The sequence below is a fragment of the Myotis davidii genome, unplaced genomic scaffold (genome assembly GCF_000327345.1).
Source record: "Myotis davidii unplaced genomic scaffold, ASM32734v1 scaffold1431, whole genome shotgun sequence".
NCBI lineage: Eukaryota > Metazoa > Chordata > Mammalia > Chiroptera > Vespertilionidae > Myotis > Myotis davidii.
This window is the reverse complement of record NW_006282737.1, coordinates 204,145-217,522: the sequence shown is the minus strand read 5'-3', so window position 1 is coordinate 217,522 and position 13,378 is coordinate 204,145. Positions and strand designations below refer to the sequence as shown.

The 13,378-nt window shown below is 42.3% G+C and overlaps 1 protein-coding gene and 1 pseudogene across 1 annotated transcript in view; one reads left to right on the top strand and one right to left on the bottom strand.

Moving 5' to 3' along the window:
• The first annotated feature begins 3,295 nt into the window (after window positions 1-3,295).
• The window catches only part of PGK1 (phosphoglycerate kinase 1), a 37,236-nt gene continuing 27,153 nt past the window's right edge, over window positions 3,296-13,378 (top strand). The window contains exon 1 of the mRNA XM_006753175.2: window positions 3,296-3,460. Coding sequence (XP_006753238.1) covers window positions 3,396-3,460 — 65 coding nt within the window. The 5' untranslated portion in view covers window positions 3,296-3,395. The remainder of the gene's footprint in view (window positions 3,461-13,378) is intronic.
• Window positions 12,700-13,173, bottom strand: LOC102752988 (annotated as a pseudogene).

Below are 13,378 nucleotides of genomic sequence, written 5' to 3'. Positions count from 1 at the left end.
CCCCCCCCCCCCCTCCTTACCTGTGGTTTCACTTTCTGCAGTTTCAGTTACCCACAGCCAACCAAGGCCCCAAAATATTAAATGAAAAATTCAAAAGAAGCAAACAATTCATGTTTTAAATTGTGCGCCATTCTAAGTATCATGATGAAATCTCATGATGTCCTGATCCGTCCCACCCAAGACATGAATCATCCCTTTGCCCAGCGCACACACACAGCTCCCCACCGATTAGTTACTCCCAATGACTAGTTAGCTGTCTCAGTTATTGGATTGATTGTCATAGTATGTATCACAGTGCTTGTGTTCAAGTAACCCTTATTTTATTTAATAATGGCCCCAAAGTGCAAGAGTAGAGATGCTGACAATTTGCATAAGCCTAAGAGAAGCTGTAAAGTACTTCCTTTAAGTGCAAAGGTAAAAATTCTGGACTTAATAAGATAAAAAGAGATTGTATGCTGAGGTTGTAAGATCTATGGTAATAACAAATCTTCTATTCCTGGGGGTCTTCACATATTTCCTGTGAAAAAGGAGGCACTACTGTACTCAATGCAATGTTTAAATTACAGGGCTTGTTAATCTTAATGACAAGGAATTGAGTAGTAGGGTAGTGCCATAGTTGGTTAATTCAGTAGGCTTGTTCTATAGATCTGCTTCGCCATCCTCAACATGTTGGTGATTATTTACCTTTACCCTTATGGTAGCAAAATAATTGCTGGAACTCTGTATTACTTACCTATTGCTGAAGAACCAAAACCCTCAAAGTTTAGCCCCTTAAAACAACAAACATTTATTATTTCACAATTTCTGTGGGTCAGGAATTTGAGAATAGCAAAGCTGGGTAGTTCTGGTTCAAGGTCTCTCATGAGATTGCAATCAAGATGGTAGCCAGGGCTGCAAGCATCTGAAGGCTTGAGGGGCCTGGAGGATCCATTTCCAAGATGGCTCATTTACATGCCTACTGGCAGGCGGCCTCAGTTCTTCCTTTGCTGGTTGTTGACAGAAGGCCTCCGTTCTTCACCACCTGGGCCTCTGCATTAGGCTGGTTGGGGGTCCCTCATGACATAGCAGCTGACTTCCACAGAGTGGATGATCCAGGAGAAAGAGAAAGGAAGAATCCACAATGTCTTTTATGATCTAGTCTTGGAAGTCATACGTAGTCATTTTTACCACATTTTATTCACCAAAAGTGAGTCAGTAAGTACAGCCCACACTCAAGAGGAGGGAATTAACCTCCGCCTTTTGAAAGCATGAGTATCAAACAATTTGTGGACGTACTTTAAAACCACCATAAATCGCAAACATAATGTTCTCATAGGACAGTATCCCAAGGAAGAATGTCTGGAGTGGGGGCAAAAATTAAAAAATAAAAAGACCTTGGTTTTCTAGCTGCTTTATCTTTTATGAGAGAGTAAATTCCTTCCCAGAAAGGGTCAGTGGACTTCTCTTTATATATCATTGGCCAAAATGAGTCAATACCCATTCTCAGAGCAATTCATGACAAAGAGAAATAGGATAACTATGCTTAATTTAGGTGAATTATGATTCTTCCATTGTGGCTGTGAAATACCATCTTCTCTGAGTATTTGTCACTGGCCCGAGAATCAAATCAAGTTTCTGTTAGCCAGGAAGGTGGTGACTGGGGAATGGATGTCGGGTAGGCAATAGGGACTACAACAAATGGCTTCTCATTGCTCTTAGGATAAAAAATCACCTCTTCATCATGCTTATTATGTTCAAAGGATCTGGTCCCTGCTTATGCTGCTTTCTCAGTATAGTTTTAGACCTTTCTTCCTCCCACTCTATTTCCCAGCAACATTGAACTTTTTGTGTTCTTTCCAACTCTTTCTCATCTATCAGGATCTTTGCATCTGTGATGTGATTTCAAATCTATAGGGGATAATATTCCGGATTTTTATGGGCTTCAATGTTCTCATTGTGAGGAGCCAGTCATGTATATTCAGCCCTTAGCAGAGTCTGGCATACAGTAAAGTGTTCAATAATTGGGAAGTATTGTTAAGTTCAGGTTGTCAGATTGTATGCTTGTTTTGCTTTCCCTGCTGATGCCTTTGGTTGCTAATCTATCTTATCCAAAAGGAATTGTTTCCCACTACCACAATATCCTAGGTGGAATGAAATAAGTGCCATATGTATGCGGAACTGATCAAGGGGAGACCTCAAATGTAAACTCATTTGTAAGTAACTCTGTGGAGGTTTCTCAATGACAGGATTGAAAGAAACAAATGTTTGTCATATAACTTTCAACTTGTGTTTCATTATCAGACAGACACACTTGTCTCAATACCAATGCACTATGAATTAATATTGCCTACACCTTACCTGGACTTTGAGCATCAGATGTGGGAAATTTTTGTATTTCTGACTGCATTCCAGCTAACTGTGTAAGCATGTTGGACACTCACCTACCTAGCTCCTAGCAATGGTGACTGTATTACAGTATAGGCAGGTGTATGGACTCTACATGTTGACTGTCTATGTTTGAATCCACCACTTACAAGATCTGAAACCCTAAGCAAGCCAGTAAACTTCTTTGTCCATCACTTGATTTGTACAATAAGGATAACAGTACCTACTTTAGAGTTTTGTGAGCATCAATACACGAAATAGTAGTATGCTATGTGTTTGCCATTAGCATTGTGTTGTAACCAGAACAATTTTTTACATTGCACTTTATCTTTTAAAAACACACATATTTTTATTGATTTCAGAGAGGAAGGGAGAGGGAGAGAGAAATACCAATGATGAGAGAGAATCATTGATCGGCTGCCTCCTGCACGCCCCTACTTGGGATCGAGCCCGCAACCCGGGCATGTGTTCTGACCGGGAATCAAATCATGGCAACCACTGAGGCACACCAGCCGGGCTGCACTTTTTCCTATAAAAAAGGTAGGGAGGAGGAGGGACCTGGACTTCTAAAAAGTCTGGATTATTAAAACCAGTGAGCAGCCTTACGTGGAATTTCATTTGCATGAACTTAGTAGAGCTGCCGGGAACTCAAAGGGGCGGGGGCTGGGGGTTGTGCTTTTCCCCAGAATGTCATAGGTTTGGGTGGCGTTGCAGCTGCTCTGGGTGAGGCGGAGGAGAGCCTAGCGGCGACCTTGGGCCTCTCTGTTCACGTGACTTTGCGAGGCCACCCGCCTCCTTCTCCTCCACCGGCGGACGCCGCCTCCCACTCCCGCCCATAGGAAAGTTCCCAGCCGGTCGCTGCGTGTAGTACGTGACAAGTGTGAGCCGCACGTCCCATCAGCGCCCTCAGACTGACAGCGATTCTGAGCAACCGCGCAACTCAGAGATTTGCACGCGGTCTGAGTCGGACATTTGCTGCTGTCTCTGTCGCTGACTGATCTGCGGGCTCTCTGAGCTGCTGTATTGCCAAGATGTCCCTTTCTAACAAGCTGACTCTGGACAAGCTGGACGTGAAGGGCAAGCGGGTCATCATGAGGTAATTCTGCACATCTTCCCGCGCTTCCTCGGGGCACTGCCGCAGCCTCTCTGGCCAGCGCCGACTTGCTTTCCCGCCTGCCCAAAGTCGCTTTTAGTCCTGGGCTCGGCCCTATGGGCTCTAGCCATACTAGGCGATGCTGCCGACCGTTGTGGCTGAGGCTTTTCCGGGTGTGACGGTTCCTAACCTCGTTTCTCCCAGCCCAGGAAACGAGCTGTAGGTGCCCTTTTGGGGTGCATCCACCGAGGAACAGCTCAGATTGCCGAGAACCATTTTGCCCTCTTTCCCATTCCTGCCATGCAGTTCCGTCTCCTCCAGTTCCCAGTTGGCGAGGTGGGACCTAAGGCGTAGCCTGCAAATCTCTAGGCCCCAAGGCAGGGACCTTGAAAGGTCATTTGGTTAGTTTCCCTTCCCCGCCCTAGGCCATCTCAGGCAAAGAGAAAGGGCCCACATTTCAAAGGTCCTTGCAAAAAAAGAAATCTTTCCCAGAGGGTGTTGATATAGATGTTCAGGAGTAGAACCCCCTAAAGCATCGGGGGTAAGAGGGTGAAGTCGGGTGGGGCTCACCGAAGGCAGTCCTGCAGAGCTTATGTAACAGGCCTCTGCCGCCCAACCTGGTCTTTGGACTCGGGGCGTTGGGGTTTGCATCAGGATTGTGACACATGCTGGGTGATGGTAGAGCAGGGTGTGACTACTCATTCTTGCTGTTCTCCAACCTCATCCTCACAGGTGGCTAGAGAAGCAGGATATTAGAAATGGGGAGGGCTCCCCATATACTCGGGGGTCTCTGACTCTGCACATGTGGGTCCCTGGTCACTTACCAAGATGGCTTCTCACTTATTTGCCCCAGTTACTGGAATGGTGTATGGAGCTTGTACATTCTTTTTCTAAGGTGTGGTACATTTGTGTGTGCCAGAGGCAAAGTGCATGAGGACAGTTAGGTATATAACTGATATATTTGACTGTTACATATCTTTTTAAAAAATATAATTTTTATTGATTTCAGAGAGGATGGGAGAGGGAGAGAGAGATAGAAACATCATTGTTGAGAATCATTGATCGGCTGCCTCCTGCACGCCCCCTACTGGGGATGGAGCTTGCAACAAGGGCATGTGCCCTGACTGGGAATCCAACCATGACCTCATGTTTCATAGGTTAAGGCTCAATCACTGAGCCACACCCACCAGGCATCTGTTACATATCTTGAGAGGATGCAAGGGTGGTGCTTTGGGGGGGGGGGGTAATAAGGACTTGCTTTGATAGCATTTTGCAGGCTTGTACTTTTTGGGAAATGATTGATGGGCAGGCATGTGAATGGTGTGATTCAGCCCCTTTCCCAATTTGAGTTGGTTCAAGTGAGGGCATCTTTTGGATATTAGCAGACACATAGGATAGTAGGGGACTCTTCCTTTACCCTAAGCTTAAACATATGAAGGTACTATGAATTAGAGAACTCTATGGATACCCCAAAATTCATGTAGTCTCTCCCTTCCGTCTAATTTCACTATGGCTTACTGTTTGCAAGTGGCCTTCTGTGCCTTGCTATGGAAATAGTCAGAACTTAATAGCTTATGGCCATGAAAAACACCTGGTATCCACATTTTCCCAAATAATCTAGGCCATTTCAATCTGGACAAAGTAGGAATTACTTGCCTTCACCTTGGTATTAGACAAGGGCCCTTTCTACCCCTGAGATGATGTTAAGGAAAGGGGATGGGTCCTCTGAAAAACAGGACAGGTGGACTTTGGCAACTAGATCTGAGGTTTAATTATTTCCTCTGATCTCTTCTATGCTCAAGCCTGACCTTTTCCAGATGCACGTACCAGCTGAAAGACAAGAAATGGGGCATCATATAGGTCCCTTTCCTGTAATTTCCATTTTGGGCTTTATCTCCTCTCTCTCCTGGGAAATTGGCTTGAGGAATTAACTGGGATGGCTAGGAGTGGGACTAGAGAAGGTACTTATCTTTTCTCACTCTGGATCTAACATGAAATATCTTTCTGCCTAAGGGCTCAAAGTTTCATTCAGATTGACCCTGAGTCTTGAAACGATTGGCTGGTCTTGTTTTGCTGATGGAAAATGACCTGTCCAAGGTCACTGAACTAGCAAGTTGGTGGCAGAGCCAGAACTAGAATTGGGTCTCTTTGGCTACTGAGCAGATCCTCTGAATACTGGGGCATAGTGAAGACAGGTTAAAAAGACTTTTTGTTGCTGACAGTTGCAATCTATAATTCCCCCCTGTAATGTGGATAAGTTCTATGTGGCCTGAGGAGAGGAAGTAAGTTACTTTGTTTCCTGATTAACACATCTCTTTTGAACAGAGAGTCACACTGTAGCCCTACTTTTTGGGAGAGCTTAGGCAGCCATGCTTTGTCAAATTTCTTTTTGTTTCAATGTCCTTATGTGGTCTTTGCTGGCAGTGTTTTGGAAATGGGCCTCCTGAGTAATGGCTGCTTCACTTAACCTCCTCTCTTTGTCCCACAAAAGAGAACTTTGATGTTTGTTGAGACTTCTGGCCCCTGCTTTGATTACTAAGGGAAAATTTTTTGTCGAGGGAACTTTAGATAGCCAGAAACCTGAATAATTCCCAGGTTCCACCTCAGTTTTTTAGGACACCAATTGACTTTACCTTTGTTTAAGCTTCCTGTATATTTTTGCAATGTCATTTTCTTCCTCTCATAGGATGCCAGTCATACTCCGTTGCTGACTGTGAAACACTTCCCTTTTGTTTGCCTGCCCCAACCTCCCTTTTTAAACCTCACTGATTCTCTTTATCCTGTTGTAACTTGTTAAGCAAGCCTTGATGTAGTGGAAAAAGAAACGGAGAGGAAAAACAGAGCAGATAAAAAAACCTCTAAGACAGCCATGATATCCTAATTTTCAGTTAGGGGCAGTGAATCAAGGGTGGACATGGTTCCTTTGAGAGCTTTTAATGGAACTGAGCTCAGGACTCTTGAGATTTCAGGCGATTGATAGAGACTTGATATTTCTTTTTTTTAAAATATATTTTATTGATTTTTCACAGAGTAAGGGAGAGAGATAGAGAGTTAGAAACATCGATGAGAGAGAAACATCGATCAGCTGCCTCCTGCACACCCCCTACTGGGGATGTGCCCGCAACCCAGGTACATGCCCTTGAGCGGAATCGAACCTGGGACCTTTCAGTCCGCAGGCCGACGCTCTATCCACTGAGCCAAACCGGTTTTGGCATTGATATTTCTATTAACTCAATATGTTTAACATTTTATTTTGAAATAATTATAAGTTCTCAGGAGGTTGCAAAGATAGTAGAGAAGTCCTGTGTTCACCCAATTTCCCCTATTGGATAACCCTTACATTATTTATAGTACAATATCAAAAGTAGAAAGTTGGCTTTAGAATAAAATATACAGTTCTATGCTATTTTATCACATGTGTAGATTTGTGTAACTCCTGCCACAGTCAAGATACAAAGTTAGTTTTGTTTGATTACCACTAAGATCTCCCTCATGCTATACTCCCTTAGAGTCATGGCCCCTCTCCCTCATTCCTAACCTCTGGTAACTACTAATCTGTCCTGTCTTTCTAAAATTTTGTCAGTTCAAAAATGTTACATAAGCGGAATCACATAGTATGTTACCTTTTGGCATTGGCTTTTTAAAATATATATATACTTTTTAATTGATTTTTTGCAGAGAGGAAGGGAGAGGGATAGAGAGTCAGAAACATCGATGAGAGAGAAACATCGATCAGCCGCCTCCTGCACACTCCCTACTGGGGATGTGCCCGCAACCAAGGTACATGCCCTTGACCGGAATCGAACCCAGGACCCTTGAGTCCGCAGGCTGACCCTCTATCCACTGAGCAAACCGGCTAGGGTGGCATTGTTATGTTTGTTTGTTTGTTTGTTTTCAATATTTTCTTCTTTATTGATTAAGGTATTATATATGTGTCCTTATTCCCCCTTCCCCCCCACACCCCGCTCATGCCCTCACCCTGGTGTCTGTGTCCATTGGTTATGCTTAATATGCATGCATACAAGTCCTTTGGTTGATCTTTCCCCCTTACCCCCACCCTCCCCCACCTTCCCTCTGAAGTTTGATGGTCTGATCGATGCTTCTCTGTCTCTGGATCTGTTTTTGTTCATCAGTTTATGTTGTTCACTATATTCCACAAATGAGTGAGATCATGTGATATTTATATTTCTCTGACTGACTTATTTTGCTTAGCATAATGCACTCTAGGTCCATCCATGCTGTTGCAAATGGTAGGAGTTCCTTCCTTTTTACAGCAGCGTAGTATTCCCTTGTGTAGCTGTACCACAGCTTTTTAATCCACTCATCTGCTGATGGGCTGACTTTTTTTATTTACCATAATTCCCTCGAGATTTCTCCAAGTTGTTGTATGTATCAGTAGTTCAGTCCTTATATTACTGAAGAGTATTCTATGGTATGGTTGTTCTACCATTTGTTCAGCCCATTAAAGGATATCTGGGTTATTTCCAGTTTTGGGCTATTTCAAATAAAGCTGTTGTGAACATTGAACATTCATTCGTACACAAGTCTTGGTATGGACATATGTTGTTATTTCTGTTGGGTAAACACCTAGGAATGGAATTGCTAGGTCATATGCTTAACCTTTGAGGAATTCCCATACTGTTTTCCAAAGCAACCACACCATTTTACATTCCCACCAACAGTGTATGTGATCAGTCTCTGCATCCTGATCAGCATTTGGTGTTGTCATTATTTTTTATTTCAGCCATTCTGATAGTTCTGTAGTGAAATCTGATTTCATGCCTGAGTGTTTCAGGGAAGTGGAAATGAAAGGAGTGCAGATTTTACATGGAATGAAAGAAGTGGAATGTGTAGGCAAGAGCAGTTTCTTTGGTGGAGTCCACCGAGAGAAGGAGCTAAAAGGAGAGCTGTTGCCTGGCTGGCCAGTGTGACTTAGAGGTTGAGTGTTGACCTAGGAACCAAGAGGTCACCGGGTTCGATTCTCAGTTGGGGCACATTCCCAGATTGTGGGCTTGTTTCCCAGTAGGGAGCATACAGCAGGGAGCTGATCAATGTTTCTCTCTCATAGATGTTTCTATTTCTCTATCCTTCTCCCTTCCTTTCTCTCTAAAAATCAATAAAGAAAAATAAAGGAAAAATTTTGTAGTTCCATCAGTATTGAGTAAATTTGTTGGTATGTCAAATTTTAGTTTCCCAGTTTTACTGGGATGTGAATTCAACAAATGCTGAGTTAGTTTAAGAACCTAAAGTGAGGCTTAAATAGTATTGAGCACTGTCTTGCTGCAGTCAATTGTATCCAAATTCTAGGAAAAATAAATGATGGTAGAAGTTGAAAAAGAAAAGAAAAGAAAAATAAAGGAGAGCTATTGTTGAGAGTCGAGGAGATGATAGCGGAGGTAATCCACAGGTAATGAGAAGAGAGTGCAAGTCCAATTCTCATCAGTAAGCTATGTAAGCTTGCATAGATGTGACAGATCAGATTCTTGAGTGTTTCTGCGCAAAGAATTTCCTCCTTGTAAGGGCTTGAGAGTAGGGAGTAGCACTGTAAGGGGTGGCTTGTACTCTGCCTCTTGCCCTTAGCCCTTTTGACCACAGACCTTCTGGGAGGCTGCAGAGGGAGAAAATGACCCGTGGTAATGGAATACTCTATCCTGTTTGGAATGCACTTTATAACCTTGTTCAGCATATTTAAAGAAGATGCTTTTGAATCAGAATCAGGTAGCCTGAAACTAAGGAGAGTATATTTATTTCTTCAAAGGCATATGTACTGACTTTATTTTTTCAGACTCTCTTTAATTAAAATGTTTGAATAATAGAATTATTATCTTCACCCACCATTGGAAAGGCTGCTCTTCAGTGAGGTAGATTGGAGTACAGACATGCCTCTTTTTATTGCATTTTGCCTTATTGCACTGAACAGATACTGTGTTTCTGTTACAAATTGAAGGTTTGTGCAATTCTGCATTGAGCAAGTCTACAGATGCTGTGTTCGAACAATATATGCTCACTTTGTGTCTCTGTCACATTTTGGTAATTCTTGTAATATTTCAAAACTTTTATTATATTTGTTATGGTGATCTGTGATTAATGGTCTGTGATGTTACTACTGTAATTGTTTTGGGGTGCCATGAGTTCCCCATATTAAGGCAGTAAACTTAATAAGTATTGTGTGTGTTCTAACTGCTCTCTCCCTCTCCTTGGGCCTCCCTATTCCTTGAGACACAACAAGATTAAAATTAGGCCAGTTAATAACCATACAGTAACCTCTAAGTATTCAAGTGAAAGGGAGAGCAGCACATTGCACTTTAAATGAAAAGCTAGAAATGATTAAGCTTAGTGAGGAAGGCATGTTGAAAGCTGAGATAGGCCAAAAGCGAGGTTCTTGTGTTAACAGTTAGCCAAGTTGTAAATGCAAAGGAATAGTTCTTTAAAATATATATATGTATATGTATATATATTAATATATATATATAATGTATATGTATATATAAAGCCTAATATGCAAATTGTTCCCATGGGAGTTCAACTGGGAGACTGATTGCTTGCTATAATGTGTGCTGACCACCAGGGGGTGGCGCAGAATGAAGGAAGCCGGCAGCCAGGGAAGGGAGGCCCTGGCCAGCAGCCAGAAAGCCGGAAAGCCCCGATTGGCCCTGATCACCTGCCAGGCCTATGGACCCTACCTGTGTATGAATTTCGGGGTCCCTGAAGGCATGTTGAAAGCTGAGATAGGCCAAAAGCGAGGTTCTTGTGTTAACAGTTAGCCAAGTTGTAAATGCAAAGGAATAGTTCTTTAAAATATATATATGTATATGTATATATATTAATATATATATATAATGTATATGTATATATCCCTTGACTGGAATCGAACCTTGGACCCTTCAGTTTTCAAGCTGATGCTTTATCCACTGAGCAAACCAGCTAGGGCAGGAATAGTTCTTGAAGAAAATTATAACTGCCATTCCAGGGAACACATAAATGATATGGAGAAAGTTGTAGTGGTCTGGATAGATTAAATCAGTCACAACACAACATTTACTAAAGCCAAAGCCTAATCCATAGCAAGGCTCTAACTCTCCTCAGTTTTTTGAAGGCTTAGTGAGGTGAAGAAGCTGCAGCAGAAAAGTTTGAGACTAGCAGAGGTTGGTTCATGAGGTTTAAGGAAAGCAGCCGGATCCCTAACATACAAGCACAAAGTGAAGCAGCAAGTACTGATATAGAGGCTGCAGCAAATTATCCAGAAGATCTAGCTAAGATCATTAATTAAGGAGCTACACTAAACAACAGATTTGCAATGTAGATGAAATAACCTTCCTTATATTGGAAGAAGATGCCATCTAGGACTTTCATAGCCAGAGAGGAGAAGTCAATGCCTGGCTTCAAAGCATTAAAGAACAGGCTGACTCTGTTGTTAGGGGCTAATGCAGCTGTGACTTTACGTTGAAGGCAGTATTCACTTACCACTTAGAAAATCCTAGGGCTCTTAAGAATTATGCTACATCTATTTTGCCTGTGCTGTGTAAATGGAACAACAAAGTCTGGATGACAGCACATCTGTTTACAGCATGGTTTACTAAATATTTTGGGCCCACTGTTGAGAGCTTGCTTCTCAAAAAACAAAAAAAAAAGATTTCTTTCAAAATATTACTGCTCATTGACAATGCACCTGGTCACCCAGGAGCTCCAATTGAAATATACAGTGAGATTAGTATTATTTTCATGCCTGCTGACACAACATCCATTCTGCATCTCATGGATCAAGGAGTAATTTCAACTTTCAAGTCTCATTATTACATAAATATATTTTGTAAGGCTATAGCTGCCATAGATAGTGATTCACTCTGGATCTGGGCAAAGTCAATTGAAAATCTGGAAAGGATTCGCTATCCTAAATGCCATTAAGAACATTCAGGATTCACAGTATGAGATCAAAAATATCAACATTATCAGAAGTTTGGAAGAAATTGATTCTAGCCCTCATGGATGATTTTGAGAGGGGTTCAAGACTTCAGTAGAGGAAGTAACTATAGATAGAAAAGGTGATGAAAATATCAAGGGAACTAGAATTAGAAGGGTATCCTGAAGATGTGACTGAATTGCTGCAATCTAATGATAGAACTGTAATGGATGAGGAGTTGCTTCTTATGGATGAACAAAGAAAGTGGTTTCTTGAGATGGAATCTCCCCCTGGTGAAGATGTGGTAAGATTATTGAAATGACAGCAAACGATTAGAATAGTACATAAACTTAATTGATAAAGCAGGGCAAGGTTTGAGAGGATTGACTCCAACTTGGAAAGAAGTTATACTGTGGGTAAAATGCTGTTAAATAGCATCACGTGCTATGGAGAAATTGTTCCTGAAAGGAAGAGTCAATCAGTGTGGCAAACTTCACTGTTGCTTTATTTTAAGAAATTGCCACAACCATCCAGCCTTCAGCAACCAACATTCTGATCAGTCGGCAGCTATCGGCATCAAGGCAAGGCAAGGATTATGACTTGCTGAAGGTCAGATGATGTTTAGTATTCTTTTTAGCAGTAAAGTATTTCTTTTTTTAAAAATATGTTTTATTGATTTTTTACAGAGAGGAAGGGAGAAGGATAGAAAGCTAGAAACATTGATGAGAGAGAAACATCGATCAGCTGCCTCCTGCACACCCCCTACTGGGGATGTGCCCGCAACCAAGGTACATGCATGCCCTTGACCGGAATCGAACCTGGGACCCTTGAGTCCCCAGGCTGACGCTCTAGCCACTGAGCCAAACCAGTTAGGGCAGTAAAGTATTTCTTTTATGCAAGAATGTCTTAAGGTAATTTTAATGTAAGTTATGAAAACAGATTAATAGTCAATGGTAGCCTCATTTTAATGACAAAAAACAAAGGATACACAGAAATGGCATTGTCCCTTAAATAAGTTGAATGAGGTGTTGATAGCCCTCTAATCAAAGTAATCATTCTCTTTTATGTACCACATGTCAATTTTATATATTATCAATTACAATAAATTTAAAAAAAACTTCAATTTTGATAATTCAGGCAGAAAACTGAATACACAGGAGCTAGAGCTTTGATTTCAGAGAGGAATGGAGAGGGAGAGGGAGAGAGAGAGAAACATCAATGATGAGAATCATCGATTGGCTGCCTCCTGCACGCTCCCCACTGGGGATTGAACCTGCAACCCTAGGCATGTGCCCTTTACCGGAATCGAACCTGGGACCCTTATGGTCTGCAGGTCGACACTCTATCCACTGAGCCAAACCATTTGCTGTGTCTGGAGGTCCAGCATCTTAAATTGGTGCTCAAATTTGTCCATCAAGGCAGAGGTCTTCTCTAGATTCATGGTTTTTAATGTCGCATCCATCAACTTAACCACCCTGGCCACTGACTTGGTCACCTTGCCCATCATCACCACCATCTGGACTCTGGCAGCCATCACATCAACCCGCACTCATTCTCAATAAATTCACTGCCTGATTCTTCTGGTGAATGGTGTTTTCGGTGTGTATCTTCGCAACTTCCACGTTGCCCTTCTGAATGGCCTTTTTAATTTTGGCCTTTTTGACCTTTTCCTCCTTGTTGCATTTTTTTGGTACTTCTGCTCAGTTCTTTGGCCTCGAACTTCAGGTTGGACAGATGTTTATCCATGTTAGACATAGTCCCATGGCTCCTCTGGGTGGGCGGCCAGGTAGACGTGTGCTGAAGGGAGGCAGAAAGGCTAAAGTATTTTTTATATATATTTTTATTAATTTCATTGGGAGAGAGGAAGAAAGAGGGAGAGACAGAAACATCAATGATGAGAGAGAATCATTGATTGGCTGCCTCCTGCACGCCCCCCACTTGGGATTGAGCCTGCAACCCGGGCATGACTGGAATCGAACCTTGGACCCTTCAGTCCTCAGGCTTAAATCAGGTAGGGTTGG